Source organism: Lithobates pipiens, unplaced genomic scaffold (assembly GCF_037356315.1).
Source record: "Lithobates pipiens isolate NorthernLeopardFrog02 unplaced genomic scaffold, aLitPip1_a1.2 Scaffold_3, whole genome shotgun sequence".
Taxonomy (NCBI): Eukaryota; Metazoa; Chordata; class Amphibia; order Anura; family Ranidae; genus Lithobates; species Lithobates pipiens.
In genome coordinates, this window is record NW_027507790.1 from 199,938,093 (window position 1) to 199,957,948 (window position 19,856).

General features: G+C 40.1%; 1 protein-coding gene across 3 annotated transcripts in view; it reads left to right on the forward strand.

Annotated features, from left to right (window-relative positions):
• The window catches only part of PDE4D (phosphodiesterase 4D), a 756,150-nt gene extending 741,809 nt beyond the window's left edge, over positions 1 to 14,341 (forward strand). For all 3 annotated transcript variants that reach the window (XM_077462687.1, XM_077462686.1, XM_077462688.1), the window contains 3 exons: positions 4,203 to 4,325; positions 6,806 to 6,988; positions 8,167 to 14,341. In XM_077462687.1, the coding sequence (XP_077318813.1) occupies positions 4,203 to 4,325; positions 6,806 to 6,988; positions 8,167 to 8,568 (708 nt within the window). In that variant the 3' untranslated portion in view covers positions 8,569 to 14,341. The remainder of the gene's footprint in view (positions 1 to 4,202; positions 4,326 to 6,805; positions 6,989 to 8,166) is intronic.
• Positions 14,342 to 19,856: the final 5,515 nt, after the last annotated feature.

Here is a 19,856-nt window from a genome sequence, read left to right on the forward strand (position 1 = left end):
TCGCTCACATCCTCCAGTGAGCAGAGCGGCGCATGCCGCCTCTGTCGGCCGTGTACATTCCGGGCATAGAAAACTGGCAAGCAGCCTACCCAAGTCGTCAGATGCTGGACCAAGGGGAATGGTCGATGCATCCGGATGTATTTCGGCTCTTTTGCTTAAGGTGGGGCACGTCAGATGTGGATCTCCTGGCTTCTTGACTCATTCAGAAGGTACAGAGGTTTGTGGCCAGGTCAAAAGATCCCTGGGCGGCCGAGGCAGACACGTTGGTAACTCCATGGGGCCATTATCGGCTGATTTATGCCCCCCACTCAAACCTCTACCACATCTGCTTCGCAGAGTAGAGGCTGAGGTGAATCTCCACTATCCTGAGGGCACGGAAGTCATCTTCTCTGAAGATTTATCATCCTACGTGGAAGGCCTACATCTCCATGTGTGAGGAGATGGGGTGGCGTCCGCTTCCAGGATCCTGCTGTTTTTACAGTGAGGAGTGGATCAGAAGCTTACCCTAAGCACCATTTAAGTGACAGATATCAGCTTTGGCTGTCTTTTTTTTTTTTAGCAACCCTTGGTGACCCATTGGTGAGAGTGTTTGTTCAGGGGGTTCGACATGTGGCCCCTCCAGTTCGACTACTGCTGCCTCAGTGGGATTTGAATCTGGTGCTCTCGGTGCTTCAGAAACCGCCGTTTCAAGATTAGGGAGAGCCCTTTATTGACACTCTCTCAGAAAGTAGTCTTTCTAGTGGCTATTACATCTGCCAGGAGGGTTTCTGAGTTGGCGGCCTTGTCATGCAAGTCTCCCTACTTGGTCCTCCACAAGGATAAGGCGGTGCTGCGCCCACAGCCTTAGTTTCTTCCAAAGGTTGTTTGGCTTTTCATCTAAACAAGGACGTTGTCCTTATGTCCTCAGCCATCACACCCCAAAGAGGTTGCTTTGCATTCCTTGGACATGGTCCGGGCTCTGCGGGGGTATGTGTCTGCTACGGCTCCTTTTCGGAGGTCGGACTCGCTGTTTGTATCAGTGGCTGGTCCGAAGAAGGGCCTGGCGGTCTCCTCTGAAGATGAAGATTCTGTGTCCGTCAATGAACTTCAGAGAAAGGGATTTTATGGTGAGTACAAAAATCCTGTTTTTTTAAATATTTTTAAAATTATGGCTTACAGCTAATGAAACCCAAAATTCAATATCTCAAAAAATTTGAATATTACAGAAGACCAATAAAAAAAAAGGATTTGGAATACAGAAATGTTGGCTTACTAACAGTATGTCCATGTACAGTATAGTATGCACTCAGTACTTGGTCGGGGCTCCTTTTGCATGAATTACTGCATCAATGTGGCATGGCATGGAGGCGATCAGCCTGTGGGACTACTGAGGTGTTAAGGAAGCCCAGATTGCTTCCATAGCAGCCTTCAGCTTGTCTTCATTGTTGGGTCTGGTGTCTCTCATCTTCCTCTTGACAATACCTCACAGATTCTCTATGGGGTTTAGGTCAGGCGAGTTTTCTGGCTAATCAAGCACAGTGATACCATGATCATTAAACCAGGTATTGGCACCTGCCCACACTGCCAAAAGTGCCAGGTCCTGCAGGAAAATGAAATATATATACACACACACACTTTATCTTTTGTTTTCAGATTTATACCTTTTAGAGCTTTTTTCATTTAACATCCTTATTCTACATTTTGATTTTTGGAAAAGTGGCTGGAGCTTAGCTTGAAAAGCCTTCAGACTTCATTTAATTTGCTTCTTCTTCATTGATGCATCTCTGAGCTACACTGTGCATGTCTAACTTTTCCAATTAAGTTTTGTGAGACCTGTAGTGTCTGAGTGAAGAATTATAAGATCTTAAAAAAGAAACCTAATTAAAACTGAACTCCGGGCAACTGTAAAAGACACAGTTAATGCAGCTCTGCATTCATTACTATGTAACTGAGTGTATTTTTTATTTCTATCACCAGTGTTAATACCTGTTATTGATTTGATATGTAACAGGGAACACGCTAATGGGATTAGGGAACAGAAAGATGATCTCATGAATCTGTGCTGTAAGGCTGGATACACACGGGTCAAAATGGATGGTTCGGCAGAAACCGGCTGATTTTGGACCCATGTTTACAGTTCTCCTGTCCAACAGAGGCTGGTCTCGCAACAAATGAGCATGCTGGAAAACCTGCACTGATCAATGTGTTCTGGCGGGAGGGTCAGAACGCAATAGCTCACAGGAAGATCGCCGCACTAATATTGCTTGCGTTAGTACTGCGATCTGTACATTTTTTTTGTGGCGGGCAAAACATCTCAATACAGACAAGTGGCCACTGTCCCCACCTAAAACTTGTCTATGCAGCAAGGAACACTGGAAGGGCGACTTATGTCAAACAAATACAAAAAGATTTCCAAGCTCAAATTTACCAACCAGCCAGAGACCAACCGAATTGACCTAACAATATCGTTAAGAACAGGGGTTTAGTCTGCACACATTTGCAAATACATGCGTAAGCTACAGGCCCCGTCAAGGCACCCCATTTTCTGTAGTCCCTAACTCTAATACAGTGAGTCTCCACCATGGAAGGACATGCATTTTAATGGACTGGCAGAGGGCAGGTGAGCTTGGAAGGAGCCCACCCCTCCTTAAATGTACAGGGGCACACTGAACACCCAGCAGGTAGCACCATGGCAGAAAAGATGTCAGTGCATTGCCTAACAAATAATAAAAATACAAACAAGTGGCCACTGCCCCCACCTATAACTGGTCTATGCAGCAGGAAGTACTGGAAGGGCGATGCATGTCATACAAATGCAAAGAGATTTCCAAGCTCAAACTTGCCAACAAGCCAGCGACCAACCAAATTGACCTGTCTAACAATATGCGTTAAGAACAAGGGTTTAGTCTGCACACATTTGCAAATACATCTCATCTGTATAGCTAGCTGTCTGCTTGAAGTTCTGCTATAAATATAACTAAGACCATGAAGAATAGACATGATAGCTAGAAAAAACGTAAATCTGGACTATATGAAACAAAAATAACATGGCATGAATGAGACTGCAGTAAGCTGGAAGAGATTCACTGACAATTTTCTAGACTCTCACTGCTCTTATTCCCGGAGTTAGACACGCAGCTTGCTGCCTGACCTACTTGTCATTTGTCAGTTGATTCCTGGTGTCATGTTGTTTCCGCTTATTACAGCATTTGCATCCTCTGCCATTCCTCCTGCCTGGCCATATTCATTATTCCTCAGTGCAGGCACAATGCTGACAGCTCCACAACCCCTGCAACAGACAAGCAGGATAATCTCAATATAAGCCCTAAGGATGGTGGACCTAATTTTGGCATTTCTCTTGGGGCACAAAAAAAAAATACTCTGTTGGTCACAATGAGGTTCTGAGTCTCTGATTATTTTAACATTCACTATATATCGTATCTTCTTGTGTACAAAAACTTCTGTGCCAATCCGAAACTGGGTTTCTTTGTTTCCTACATATATATTCCAGATCCTTTAAACCTCTTGATGTGGAAAATGTATGCTGTGACAACTGTATAATGGGGTATTTTCCCTCATGTTAAAGTGGTTACGAAGACCAAATGTTTATCGTAATGCATCCTCTGCTTTAGGGTAAAAAAACCTTCTGTGATCAGTCAGTCCCCCCAGCCCCCCTTATACTTACCTGATCTCAATCCAGCACAGTGTCCAAGGGCAGCAACTCTCTCCTCACTGGACATGGAGGCAGTAGCTAGAGCCATTGGTGGCTGCTGCTGTCAATCAAATGCTGTGAGGAAGGAGCAGGGCTGCACTTTGTGTGTAAATAGAAACACACATCCCTGCTTGTGATTAAGCCCACACGAGTGCCCCATAGCAAACAGCTTGCTATGGAGGCACTCAGAATGGAGAGAGGAGCAAAGAGCACCAGTTGGAGACTAATGTTTATTATTAAAAAAACAAAAAAGAATGAATCTTTAGAATCACTTTAAGAAGATTTTCTTTCACTTACTTTTTTGTCTTTGGGTGAAGACAGATCTCTCCAGATGGACAAAGACCTGGTTTCTAGCCATTCTTTACTTCATCCAAATTAAAAAATACAAATGTTTTGGCCACTAACACCAATAGTTGCCCTAGTTCTATAGCTATAGTTTGAGAGCATTGTTGCATTATGTCTGTGTTGGTTTGTTGTGGATCAGACATGTTTATTTCTTTTCTTTTACTAGGTGCTTGCAACAGATATGTCGAAGCATATGAATTTACTGGCCGATTTGAAAACAATGGTTGAAACCAAGAAAGTCACAAGCTCCGGGGTCCTTCTTCTCGACAACTATTCTGACAGAATACAGGTAACCAGAATATACATTGCTTAAAGCTCATTTCACTCTCCTTATTTATCACTGTAATGCAACCAGGCTGCATTCGCAACAATACATATGGAGCTATTTTCCTTTTCTTTTTTGAGCTGCAGTACAAATTAAAGAAGCTTTGGTTGCCAGCACACAGGAGAGTCAGACCATGGTTCTCTCACAAATAACAGTGTTCCAACCCTCCAGTACAATGCACCCTGAACACTGTTCTAATTAACAGTGTTGTGCGGGGATTGAGAGCACTCTTGATTACAGCAGTGGTCCCAGAATGTGGGAAACCCAAGGAAACCGCATAAACTGCAACATTTTGTGCATTGAGGCACGGGAAATTATAGGAAACCACTGAAGAAGGGTTCCAGAGGCAAGGAGTTAGCCTGTGTACTACAGAGGGTGTCTTCTGTGCTCAAGGGCTTGAGAGGCAAATTGCCCTAGAGACCCACCCAGAAACACACATAACCCCCCAGTTGTTGAAGTGGGGGAAAACCCAGTGATTAGCTGACTTTTGGCTATGAGCCCTATGGGCTGAAGTGAATGGGAGTCCAGATCTGAAGATCTGTGGACATACTAAACTGAGGCAGGAACGGACTCTGGCCACTCATGTACTGTATTTACTAATCATGGTAGCAAAGTTGGGGCCTAGTAGACCACATCCCCAGAAGGCAAATTTAGTCAAAATCTCAGATATAGCGCCCATATAATGTCCCATGCACTCAGCATATGAGAGACAAGCTTAGATGCTTGTTATAGGCCATCACAACTGAAGCATAAGGCTCCAGAGGTTTTTCCCATCCGTTCCAGGATATAGGGACTTATCCCAGCAGTAAAGGAATCCCTTTTGAGGTAATTCCCCCATTCTGATGCATTGTAATAGATTAAAGCCGCCACCTAAATGGGATGAAAGGCACAATCGGACAATTTAAACTAGGATTTAAGGAGGGATTCCAGTTGCCTGTCAGTGGGAACTGGAAAGATGAGCATTCTCTTAACCAATTTAATGGTCTTCCTGTTAATCTTGGTTGTTTAGTGGTGTATCTATCTTGGAAAAAGAACATCAGTTATAACACATTTCCTGTGAAAGGCAAGTAATTCAGGCACATTCTGGGGTGGGGCCCGGGACCTTACTATATAGAGCAGGGGTCTCAAACTGGCAGCCCTCCAGCTGTTGTGAAACTACAAGTCCCATGAGGCATTGCAAAGCTGACCGTTACAAGCATGACTCTCACAGGCAGAGGCATGATGGGACTTGTAATGTCACATCAGCTGTAGGGCCGCCAGTTTGAGACCCCTGGTATAGAGGAAAGTATCAAACAGTGGTTGTAATGGAAATGTCTTTGCCGCTGTGGGAGCCCTAACAACATGCTGACTCTCCAGATTCAAATGGGAATACACTGCATGAATAAGGTCTGACACAACCCCCCACATTTTGAGGTAAGACAGGAGACTCTGGTGATTTAATAAGAGTCCATTCAGAGGTAGACTGCTGGGACTGTGAATTTGAGTCCAAGAAGGTAACAGGACTCACAGGACCTACCTGGTCAAGGAGCATGGGAGATTTACTTCACCCATTGGTTAATGTTAGCACTCGGTCCCTCAACCTTAACCCTTACTGTAGTTATCTAGTGGCATAAAAAAAGTTTAAACAAGTACTCAGAGGTGTAAACGAAGAGATAGCTCCTGGTGCTTGATCTCGACTAGCCTTACTCACCAAGTGTATCTTCAGAGAAAGAGTCACACCTGGGTCTGTGCCATAGCCCTAAGGTCCCATTCCAGTCTTCATTCCACATGCTGAGTCGCACAGGGTACAGGTACAGCCTCCTAAGGTAGTGCTGAAAAAAACGTTAATTGGAAGAGCTGATATATAAACAAATCATCTCAAGTAAGCAGGATACTGGCAAGGAATCCTAATTGAAGCTCCAGAGGAAAATATCCAATCAGAAAATAGTCTAGCAAAAAATAGACTGTATTGGTATACTGGGTGGAGGAGGGGTTATATAGAAGCTGGCTTTTTCTGTTTGCCAGTGTCCAAACCTCCTGTAGGCATCAGTATAACCAGACTGCATCTGAATTCCTGTTTGCCTCAAGGGATGATAAAGAAATCCCCTTCAAACAGTACTGTGCTTATATACTGCAGACAGTCAATTTTTTTTTACTCGTCACTGATATTAAACTATTTTTGGTTATGAATAATATGATTGGATTGAGTGTGCTTTTACAACGAGGTGTCTATTTTCCATCCAAGAGCATTAGTATGTAAGGATTGCCAGTAGCCTCTTAGTTTCTTTCACATTTTTGGTAATAGAGAACGGTTTCCTTCTTTATCCAGCTATGACTAAATCACACACAACATGACTCTTCCAGACTGCACTTCACAGCTAAGAAAAGTGTAAATGAAAAAGAAGCCTTGTGCCTTCTGTGTAATATCACAGCGGGTGATGGTGGTGTTTTCATTTCTATTTTAGGTTCTTCAGAACATGGTACATTGTGCAGATCTCAGCAATCCAACAAAACCTTTACAGCTCTACCGACATTGGACAGACCGGATAATGGAGGAATTCTTCCGCCAGGGAGATCGAGAGAGAGAGCGAGGAATGGAAATCAGCCCTATGTGTGACAAGCACAATGCCTCTGTGGAAAAATCACAGGTAGGGTAGTGGTGTTTTGTCTTTGAAAAATGTGCAGATTAAAACCTTAACACCTACGTAGAAAATAAGTAATATACATGTAATACTGTATTGCAGTGCTATTTTAGTTTTTCTTTTAGGTTCATGCAAGTTAGTGATTTACAAACTTTGGTGGGTTATATACTATCATAACCCCCTTTGCCATGCATAAATGGCACTGCCTGTCATGGTTCAGGACATGTACCACCTACAGTACCTACTTACATGCAGCAGCTCTGTGTAAGCAAGGAGCACTTGCTATATATGCCCCTTAAATCTGTACCCAGTCCCTTCTTTTTGGCTTCTGGTGTGGGCCTGTTTCTTGCACGCCTTCTAAGTTCTGACTTATCCACTATCTTATACAGATATGGGCAATAGAAAATGTCCACCAGCACTAACAGTAGCAGACACTTGGTTTACAGTGGTTCTAAAGGCCCCCTAGCCCAATATCAATCCAGTGATGTTCACAAGAGCTGCTGCTGTCCTTGCACTCTGCCTCTTCTTCGGCGCAGAGATAGACCATGTCTCCCATTGCTGTCAATCACAGCCAGCGAAGAGGGAGCGGGGCTGAGCCCTGACGCTGTGTGTCGGGAGCGAGCATGCACGAGTACCCCTATAGCAATCAGCTTGCTATGGGGGCACTCAGCAGGAGTGCTGGTGGTGGCTTACCCAAGAAGAGAAGGGTCAGGGCTGCTCTGTGCAATTGCACAGAGCTGGTAGGTATAACACTTTTTTTTATTGGAGCCTTTAGTATCACTTTAAATTACTATACCCTTACTAGTGCATGTTGGGTGTCACTAGAGTAAACCTTTTTACACGGAGGGAATACTTCTGATGGTTCTCAGGCTCATAAAGAAGTTTGAGTTAAACTCATAGAAGTCCTCTTCTATGAGCTCCATCCAGTTTTCATTATATGAAGATATTAGTGATATTCTGAAGAATAATTCATCTTTGGAATACTATTGCTCATAAAATGTCTATTTTAAATGTAATATGTTATTTTCTAAAATATTTAGCAGCAGATTCATCCCCATCATTATAATTACCATGGCTTTTTTTTTTTTTTTTTCGGCATTATATATTACATTGTTAAGCTTACTGATTTTAAGTTGATGGAATGTTTCAGTAAATCTCTAACAAATGGTCTCTTTTGTTACCAGGTCGGGTTCATAGATTACATTGTTCATCCATTGTGGGAAACATGGGCAGATCTTGTTCACCCCGATGCCCAAGACATACTGGACACACTGGAGGACAATCGAGAATGGTATCAAAGCACAATTCCCCAGAGTCCGTCCCCTGCCTCAGATGAGCAGGAAGAAGGTAGACAAGGTCAAACTGAAAAATTCCAGTTTGAACTAACACTGGAAGAGGATGGGGAATCAGACACAGAAAAGGACAGTGGCAGTCAAGTAGAAGAAGACACCAGCTGTAGTGACTCAAAGACCCTTTGTACACAGGACTCTGAATCTACTGAGATTCCACTAGATGAGCAGGTGGAAGAAGAGGAAAGCCAGACAGAACCTAGTGCATTCGAGGGAGAGCATTCCCCTGACACGTAACAGTGTGGAAAGCTTTCTCTTATCTCCCTTTTTGTTTTTAAGTTCTTTTGTTTTCCTTTTAGAAAATGGTCTCCAAAGTGCATGAAACATGCCTCAACCATGCTCACACCTCACGTTCATCTGCCGGGATGTTTGTTGATCAAAACTGACCTAATTTACTCAGTTTGGCACTCAGGAATATTAACCGAAATCCATGTCCACAGCAGTGGAAAGATAACAGGAAACTTTGGCAGACAGTGAAAATAATCAACTACTCCAAAAAGTTTCTTGATGAGTGACAAAGGCAAGAAGATCACATGGCTTTGCTTACAGTGAGGAACAAGCATTGACAGAAATAAGAAATGCACAGTGCTAAAGTGCTGGCCTTGTCCAGCGAAAGATAATTGCATATTGTTATCGGGACACATCTTGGATGGTACAGCATCAGGATAACAAGCTGTGGAGATTAACAAAATTTTCTAATTTTAAGTCTTTCTGATAAAATGACTGAAAAACATGAAACTAGAAATTCTGCCGCTCTTTGAGCTGCAACATCCTCTGCATTTTGTATCATATGTAATACAAAGATTTTTTTTTTGTAGAGCTTTTACTTTTGTTATTAAATATATATTGAGGTATTCTATTTAAAACAAAAAAAAAAAAATCAAAAAAAGGTACATTCATCCACCACTGTTTTTTTTTTCCAAAGAGTAACTTGCAAGTTTTCAGTACAAGTAATGTGCTACACTGGATGACGTCTCCGGGTCGTTTTTTTGCACCTTAGAATTTCATAGCAATTGATCGGACTGTAGAGATTCATTATTTTGTATGCCTGTATATTTCTTAAGGACACTGTCTTGCAGGAAACCCTTTCAGTAGAATTTAATTTTTAATCCTCTTTTAATGTTCTGATCAGCACAGTACGAATGCATTGGCAACTTTTTCGTCACATACAGTTCTACAAGTACCAATGTTTCAATCTTTTCTTAACCACAGACTAGGGATCACATTGTCCAGTGAATTTTGTGTATAAGTTACCCACGCAGAAAATGTGTCAGGATTTACATGTTTTGCAAAGATGCATCATACTGAATGCCTTTACCTTTGTTGACAGGGGTTTAATTCAGCTGGATGGCAAAAATTATTCAAAAATTGTTCATGTCAAGTTTAAAAAGATGTGCTTTCTATTCTCACATGGCTTTGTCTGAGGGAATAACCTCTATTGTACACAGATTATGCTTCGCTAATGGCCAATACTGGTTCCACGGCAGGCTTGTCACTGTCAATAAAGCTGAACATTTACCAGGAGCCAGGTAGTTGACAAAGGCCATTTCCAGCACAGGATAAGTTGACTTCACTCAGCCAGATAAGAAGACATGAAATAGTCCAAAGTGTATGTCTGGGCAAAGTAAAAAACAAAAAGAAAAACATGCAGCACATCTCTGTAATACATACACATTTCACTAAGTTTTAGTTTTTACAAATGCTGCAAGTACAGAAAAATGCACTTTGATTTGCCAGAGATCTGGTGAGTTCCTATTCAGTGTAGTCAGCCCTGCCCGAGTTTTCCATTTCTGACTATAGAACACCCCCCTCCTCCAGGACGGGGAGTTGTCTACCAAGGAAACCCTCAGGCAGGGCTGGTCACACTGCCTTGAATTTCAGTGCAGTAAAGGTATCTCTGTTGGGAGTTTGGAACTCACTGGATTTCTGGCAGGATCAGCAGGTATTTTTTGTACAGTACTATCAAAGAAACAAAACTTGTGAAAATGTGCTTTGCAGAGATGTATTGAATGTGTTTTGTATTTTTTGCCCAGACATGCAATTTAAAAGCAGATACATATTATCATCAGTATTCTATTTGTGTCATAAAGGAAATGTTTAGGTGTGTTCTTTAATTTCTAATGTGCCCCAAAAAGGAAAACTCCACAGTTACTTGCTGTGGTCCAGACTTCAATTTATTAGTATGGTATAGAATAGTGCAGACAGGTCTAATATACCTGACAACATCCAACCTCTGCACACCTCTTTCAAACGGACAATATTCAAATAGCCTATCATTACAAACCAAATAAATACAATTTAAAATAATATATATACAGTATTGTATGCATCCAACCACACTTATTATATAGCTAAAAAAAAAAACACTTTAAAGAATCATTGCTGCAAGAGCAATCTGTCTAGCAAAGCTTTTTGTACTGCTAAAAATGTGTGTCTAGTCCTAAAATCACCAGTAACCTGTAGTATTGCATCTTACTGCATGCAGACTAATGTTTGTGTATAATAATGGCCAAAAATATTTTTGACTAAAAGTATACAAAAATACTTAGAAAAAAAAAATGTAAAGTTCTTTACAAAGGACTCCGGCCTTTGGCGTAGCCTTAAGTGTCTCTTACTTGTGTTTCACACCATCAAACTTAGAAAAGTCTCTCTTGCAGTTTGTACCTCCAGCAACATCTTAGATGCTTTGAGTAGTGCTGTCTTACATGTTAAGATCCTCTATTCCGCTAATCATTCATACTGTCCCTCTTCTCTTGCCCATTGAGTGCCTGGAATGTAAACAATGATAAAAAGCAATATGATTTCCAAAAATAAAGATAGACCTGAAAGGGTTAACAGCTGCACTAATGGAAATTGTTTCATAATACAGTTCACGTCACCCCATTAATCATGCAAAATGTAAAAAAAAAAAAAAAAAAGTTAAAAAAATCATTCATGGACAATCAATGAGTATCAAAACATTTGTTTTTGTAGATGTAATCTAATACACTGTAAAATCCTTTTCTTTCCTTTTTTTTTTTTTTTCTTCCCTCCTGTCCTGTTTGCCAAAGTGTGTTAAACATTGCACATGGCTTTATATAAACCATACAGTTAATAAGTGTCTTTATTTTTATTATTTTTTTTTTTAAATCAAATTTGTCATTTGCCAGAATAATGCAACCTATTCAGTGCTGTATGGCCATATTTTTGGTTTTGTAACAGTATACTTTAGCTTGCAAGTTGCTGTTGTCAAAATAGAAACTTATTATTTTTTTTTAATAATTTTTCACCATTGTTTTTAACAGACTTGGTGTGAAAATTGGCTTAAAAGGTACAAAAATTGCTTTAAGGAAAAAAAAAAACTTGAATGAAATGGATTTTCAGAAAGCTGTTTTGCGTGTTTTTTTTTGTTTTTTTTAATTATATACATATTTATTTTTTATTACCTTTGTGCCATTCATTATTTTCCTCACCGGATGACCTTACCTGTAATACAGTCTTGTTTGTCTCTGTTTACAACCATGTATTTATTGTAATGTATATATTATAATGTTAATTGTAAAATACCAGTTCTTATTATGACATCATCTTTAACTAGGTGGTGTTCTTATATCTTGAAACTCTTGGTGAGAGAATGAATATTCTGTATATTTACTCCTTGTACATTTTTTTTTCTTCTGTATTATAACGTCACCTTAGAGCTTCTTAGGAAAATTTGAAAAAAAAAAAAATCTTAAAAAAAATATGCTAAATTTAAAAGCTGCAGGTCTTTGGTCCCAGGGCTGTGCCTTAACTCTGAACTATATTTTAATGTGTTTTGCTGCATTTGGAAACAAAAGGAGAAGAGAAAAGGCTGGGCATTTAAATGTTAGTTTTTTTTTTTGTTTTTGTTTTGTTTTTTTCATTTATGCAATTTTGTTTACTTAAAAAAATCTAGCATCTACAAGTGAGGTTCATACAGTTTTTTTATTTTTTTTTAATCTGTCTTTTTTTATTGCCTTTGAGGTTTTACCAGTTCGTTGGGTTTAGTATTAAACTGACTCAGTCTCAAAATTTCCCATATATTTAAAAGTGCTTGTACTTTATTTAGCAAATTGGGTTCATCAAGATAAATGTATGCTTGTTCACGTAATTTAAAAAAGAAATAATTATTTTCAAAATCAAATCATTATCCACCATTGTATGAGCTAGGAAATGGTTGGGGTGGTGGGTTGGGTTTTTAAGACGATTGTGTTCAAACTCCTATTAACTAATTAATTCCTTATGAGACTATATCTGGTTTTGCTTTCAAGTCTTGTGTGCACAACACAGAAGCTGTGTTTTATATTCAAAAAGGCTTGAGAAACCCAGTAACTTCTCATCCAACTTTACAGATAAGCACGTATTACATGTTATTGTATTAAAGGTTATATATAGGTCAGTTTCCGTTAATCCATCATACATAAGCTATACTGTAAATTCAGGTGATCAATGTAAATGTATTCAGAGTATAAACATTTTACAGTTAATTCAAACCTATTACTTAGAAAAATAATTCTGCTACAGTTTTACAATTTCATAGCTATTTGGCAAAAGGGGTAGAACATATAATAAAAATATATCCCCAATTAAATCTCAATAAAAAGTAAACTAAGTACAACGGAATTATAGTATGAAACTTAGTTTAACCAGAAAAAAAATATTTGATAACAAAACCTGTCTAGCAGCCCTGGTAAACATTTTGATTTAAATGTGAATCAAAATTACATTTAATTCTTGATACCCGTAATTTTTAAGGGGGAAAAAAAACCATCCTGTAACTCCTATAAATAAATCATCTTGCAAAATAATCCAGTATATGTATAATATATATATATATATATATATATATATATATATATACACATATATTGTGTGTACTCTTGATATACTATATCTTTGTTAGTGCCACTCATTTATACTTCCCTCCGTCCACCAAAGCAATATATCATAAACGGACAGTACACTATTGTACTGAAGGGTTAGGATGGCCCTTTTGTAGCATTTTTCAATATATGACTTAATCTGCTGCATGTATAGAACATTTAGAGCCTTTTCTATTTGTTACGTTTCACAATGACACTATTAGTGTTCTAGGAATCCAAAGTTTTTCTTTTTTTTTTTGTAGAAAAATGTAATGTGTACAGTAGAGAACATTGTACAGAGATGTATAGTTGCACTATAATGGTTAGATAACTACACATATCTTTTATATTTATGTTATTTAACTGCACAGGTCGAATGGGAGAAGAGTAGGGTGATGTCGTAATGACCAAAGCTGTTAAGGCCTTGCAAATGTTCTTTCTTCTCCCTATGTTATGTCCAAAACTCAACTGCGTTGGCTTTTGTACATGCACAGTAATGTCAAGCGACATAGTTTAATGCCTCAAAATGATGGGTGTACTTTGCCATAGTGTTGAAGCAGATGTGCTTTTTTTTTTATTTTTTTTATAATACGTTGGCGGGCCATGCGGTTTTAGTGATCATGGTAAGCTACGGTTCTATCCTTGCCCAGTCACCTTTTCCCGTTGGATGCTACTTGTGCTTTCTGGCCAGTTAAACCCATTAGCACTGTTTTCTCTAAGATGACGCTGATAGCTCCGCTCCATTCCTTCACTGCCCAGCCATTAAGTCGGTGCAAGCGGAGATTCTTTTTCATAACTAATAAGAGCCTCCTTTTTGACACACAAACTGTAGATTTTAGCAGCCCTGGTCCAAAGGATTTTGATTGTTTTTTTTTTTTGTTTTAAACCATATTTTAAAAAAGGGATTCTAAAACTACATGAAATACAAAATCATTGCCGTTGATTTTGGTTTGTTTATTTTGGTTTTATTTATATTTTCTTTTGCTTTTTTTTGTCCGTAGAATGCCATCCTATGTGAACACTGCAAATGATTTTCAAGGTTTCTTAGCCTCTTAACAGCCTATGGGATAGTACTGTACATCAGTATCTTCATATGAAATTTTTATATGCAATGGAAATAAAAGCATGGGTTGGTTCTGCCTAACTAATTGCGCCTCTGTGTCATTAATGGACATTCTTGAGCAGGTGGACATGCAGCACAATCTGACTCTGGACAAAATGTCAGCTTCAGTGAAGAGGAGGAGGGTGGGGTAGAAGAGGATGCCGGTGCCGAATTTCAAAGGAAAGTGCTTTAGTGATCTGTTTTAGGTTTGTCATCCTGCCTGGTCACTCATTGGTCCAGTAGTGGCTAATTAGAAAGAGCCACACACCTAAGTTTGTTGTCTGATCAACCAAAAACAGCCAGGTTGGTTAACTTTCATTTGTAACTTCTCTCTCTCTCTCTCTCTCTCTCTCTCTCTCTCTCTCTCTCTCTCTCCTCTCCCTCATGCTACTTTACCCTTTTGCTCCTAGAACCATTTTTTTGCATAATAATCAGCTTCTAACTTGTTCAGGTAAACTCTGAAAATGAAAGATAGAAACTGATTGGGTGCCATGCACAGCTGCTCCAGTCGTAAATTCCCCTCTATATATGTTCCTAAAAGCAGAGCCCCTGTTGCATAAAATGGTGGCTGCGGCATTGTTTTATGTCATGCAATAATTTTATCAAATCTAGATTTTCAGAAAAGAACACACCCAATATAATACCATTTTGGGTAAAATATAAAAGATGAGGTTGCGCTAAGCAGATACCAAATATGGCAAGCCTCACTGCATGCACTGTGAAATGGCAAAAAACAATGGCACACAAAAATGTCTATAGTTGATGATTCAAAAACCCTTTAGCGCTAATCAATTTAGAGTTCACCATGAATTGATGGCCCTAGAATATTTCCAATACCTAATAGTGTTTCCCAAACTTTTTCAGTCAAGGCACCCTTTAACCACTTGCCATCTGAGCAAATACGACATTTCTCTCAAATATGTAAAAATCTGTGTTTTTTTTTTTTCTGCTAGAAAGTGACTTGGAAACCCCCAAACATTATATATTTTAATTTAGAAGAGACCCTAGGGAACAAAATGGTGGTTGTTGCCATTTTTTATGTCACACAGTATTTTTCAAATGCAATTTTTTACAAAACACTTTCATGAATTAAAAAAGACAAAACGCTAAAGTTAGCCCATTTTTTTGTGTATAATGTGAAAGATGTTGTGCCAGGTAAATAGATACCTAACATGTCACACTTTAAAATTGTGGAATGGTGCCAAACTTCGGTACTTAAAAATCTCCATAGGTTACGCTTTAAAAATGTTTACAGGTTAATAGTTTAGAGTTACAGAGGAGGTCCTTGGTTAGAATTATTGCTCTTGCTCTCTTTCACAGCGATACCTCATATTTGTGGTTTGGACGCTGTTTACATATGCAGGCACAACCTTTCCTATGCATTCGCTTCTCCATGCGAACACGAGGGTATGGGAACACTTTAACTTTTTTTTTTTTTTTCCTTTTGATCACTTTTATTCTTATCTCAAGGATTGTAAACACCCCTTGTAATAGGAATAAGGCATGGCAGGAACTCTTTCCATAAAGATCTGGGGGTCTATATGTCCCCAGATCTCTCCTCTATGCTGGAAAGCCTGAAATTAAAAAAAGGATCTCAAGCTGGTGGTTTCTTTCTCCGGCTCCCCGATTGGACGGATGAGCCGGGAGAACCATTCAATGCTGCTACCTGTAAAAGCAATCAAGCGGCTAAACAGGGAATCCCCTCCCGGTGAGAGGTGGTTGAAATCTGCACAATCTTAAGGCACACCATTCTACAATGTAAAAAACTAAACGAATAGCAATAGTCACATGTAGGACACACAACATTACAGGTAATTTATTCTTCCAAAGCAAATCCACTTTTGCACGCTGGTTCTGACTTATATTCTAGGGTTTCTCTTCACTGATTTACCAGTGCTAACAGAGAGGGATAGAGGATAGGCAAACAAGGATTCTGTGCAGATGACAAACGTCCTCCTTATCAACTGATGAAGTAATTGGTTGTTGGAATGCCGGTGGCAAGAAGGCTGTAATGGTGTATAATGAAAGCCTGTGGCTTTGTGCAATTAAAAGTCAGGCTTGATCCACACGCTGGCTTGTACACAATTATTGGGCAATTTTTAGTGTTGCAAATAAAACAAGCCAGTGTGCATAAGTAGGACATTTAAATGGTAAAATAGGACAACGGGTCAGTCTAGTGGCTATTACCTGCAGCCGAGCTTGCGCCAACAAACATTAAGACATCAGGGACCATGGTAAATGTCACAAGAAATCAACAACAAAGGGGAGATAAATTGTTCTATACAGTATTTGAAAGGAAGAGAGAAGAAGAAGGGGAGTAGAAAAAATGTAATAAAAGGGGAGAGAACAAAGAAGAAATGGGAGAAGGGAGTAGAGAGCAAAAGAAGACAGAAAAGGGGGAAGATCTGCTGGGGAAGCATGTGTGGGAAGAAACACCAGTAATGAACTGTCTCTAGGAACTCTGAATCAAGGCTAAGGTGGGGATGGCCTTGTAGTATTCAAGAGCATGTTAGCAAGAGTATTGGAGAAGGAGAAACGGAGCCAAATAAACCATAAAACCTTATATTTATCGAAGGTATCATTATCAAGTGCCAGCATTTCCTCCATTCTCATAATGTAATTCACAGTGGAAATCCATAGGATAGTGGTGGAGTAGTAGCAGTTTTCCAATATAACGGGATGAGCTGCCATGCTGCGGATATAAAGAAACTGAGAAGTCTTCTTTTTTTGTGAAACTGTAGAGCCAGGGAGGATAGAAAAAAGTGCAAAAATCTGGGGATGATTTTAGAGGTTCTTCATAAATAATACTATAAACATGAAATACCTGATTCCAAAAGGGACGTATCCTCTCACATTCCCACCAGACATAGAGATAGGTGCCATAAGCCGAACCACAATGCCAACAGGAGGCAGGGGTGGATGGAAAGATTCAATGTAATGTCGACGGGTCTCTGTACCAACAGGCTAAAATTTTTAAGTTCTTTTCTTTTCTTGCATCAAGCTGAATAGGGAGGAAAGCAGAGCACATAACCTCTCATATTATTTGGGAAGAAAGGAACAGTTGTTTCGTAAAAGAAGAGAGATGCAGGGAGGTTAGCCAGTCGCGCATATCCACAGGGATGGCAGGAGTTCCCAGGTGGGTTTGAATTAATGTATGGGCCTGGGGCCAAGCAGAGCATTGAAAGGAGCCTAATGTAATAACCCCCATACCCTGAGGGAAAGCGGGATTGTCAAATAAGGATGTTAAAGGATAAGGGTCTGAGGATAAAACAGAGTACAACCCCTCCCCCATACCATAATTTGAGAACAGCTATGGTCAATGGTGAGAAAAGAGAGGTCAGGTGGGAGAGGGGTCTGTTGTAACCCCATAGTAAGGGGGAATCATTCGAGAGTGCGTGCCATAAAGGCAGCTTTATATTAAAGATCATAATCTGGCAACCCCGTGTCGGCCTGAAGCTTTGGAAGAGTTAACAGATTATATTTGACCCTAGAAAGACCACAATTCCATATAAAGCTAATGGAAAGAGCATAGGGAGACAAAAAAGATTTGTATCTTCTGAAAAAGGTACAGTAAGTTGGGGAGGGTATCCATTTTAAGTGTATTAATGTGGCCGAACCAGTGTAGAGAGGAACTCCGCCATGACTCTAGGTCTTTTCGGATATGAGAGAGGAGGGGAAAATAGTTCAAAGAGAACAAGTTGGTGAGGTTGGCAGGTATCTGTCAGAAACCATGAATCAGACTGAGACCGAAGTACAGTTAAATCATACTTGTTTAATAATAAAAGTAAATAGAACCCAAGTCAAAACATAGCCAAAGTTCGGTAAACGGAACGGATAGTCATACAAGTCAGGAAACCAGAGATCAGTGTAGTGGAACAGCAAGCAGGATCTGGAGCCAGAAGGAATGTCAGCCAAGCAAGTCGTTAACAGGAACGCATGAGATAGTCTCTGTGATGTTGACCAAGCGAAGGCAGAGATCATCTGGGCTGGACGGCTTAAGTAGACAGCACTGACGAGCAGGATATCATTAACAGATGAGTCACTGTGGAGAGATAGGAGCTGGCAATTAGCTGACAGCAAGTTCAGAGGAAGGAAGGGCTGAGCCCAGCCCTGACGATATCGAAACAGCCAAATACTAAATGGCCCTAGTTTAGAGCTTAAATTTGCTGAAAGAGCCAAAACGCCGGAAATCAGAAAACAACAAGGCCAAGGATGTGTGGGATTGCTGTATGTACACCAGTAGGTCATCTGCATAAAGGGATCATTTATGGTGGGAGGAGGGCATTTGGATGCCTTGAAAAGAGGCATTTTGGCGAATGGCAGATGCCAGATGCTCAATAACTATGACAAAAAAGAGAGGGAAGAGGGGGTAAACCTGACATGTGCCATTTGAGATATCAAACGGTTCTCGAAGAGGTACCATTAATCAAAACAGAGGCCTGAGAGTAAAAGGACATCACCGTAGAGATGAAAGATGTGCCAAGGCCTATTTGTTCCAGCGAGAGGCGTAAAAAACGCTAACTGACCCTATTGAATGCCTTTTCGGGGATGAATAAGGAGACAGGCTTTCAGGTGATGGCGTTGGATATATGATGTAATATGAATGGTTTTGGTGGTGTTGTGCCAGGCCGTGAGTATAACCCCAGGTAGGAGAGGAGACAGGCGATTGGCAAGGACCTTCGCAAAAAGTTTAAAATCTATGTTCAGTAGGGAAATTGGATGTTAACTACTACATTGGGAGGGATGTTTACCAGGTTTCAATTGCATAGAAACGTTGGCTGACAGAAGTCCCTTGGAAGGGAAGGTTGAGTCATCAAGAGCATTAAAAGCCTGAGTCAGGAGTGGTGTCAGGAGGGGTGCAAAGGTTTTATAAAACTGGGGTGTGTACCCGTCTGGGCCAGGTCATTTCCTCAGTTTCAATCCCTTGATTGCGCCCAAAAATTCGGGCTCAGCCAAAGGTTTATCCAAATCATTGGAGTCTTGTGGGTCAATTGCAGGTAAGGCTGTTTCAGCAATATAAGCCTGCATGTCGCCTGCAAAGGAAGGGTTACGATTCAGGTTTCTGGCAGACTGGTCATAGAGCCGGGAATAATGCTGTTGAAACGAGTCGTATTAAAAGTCTTGTCCTGATAAATGGAATAGAATGGCGTGGAAGCCTAGGGTGTAGCAGTCTTGCCAAGTGTTGGTCCCACTTATTGGCCAAAGAGTAGTGGTAGTTAAGGGCCCTATTGCGGACAATTAGGGAATGAGAGTCTAGCAATTGGAGTAGATCACAATGGGCATTGGATAACTCAATGAAGGTGGGCTAATCTAGATCTCACTTATGAAGCGGTTTAAGTTCCGCAATACAGGACAGCAATCGATTAATGTCATCCATTCAGATTTTTTCAGGCAGGGACAGTATTGGATAAGTGGTGTGTTTCCAGTAATACTTGATGTGATTTATAGTCGCCCAAAATACTTCTATGTAGAAGTTGACAGCTGGGAGTAAAAATGTAAATGGACTCCCAGCTACTATAGTGGTCGTGAGTTTTTTTTTTTGTAGAAGCCGGTGCTGCTGC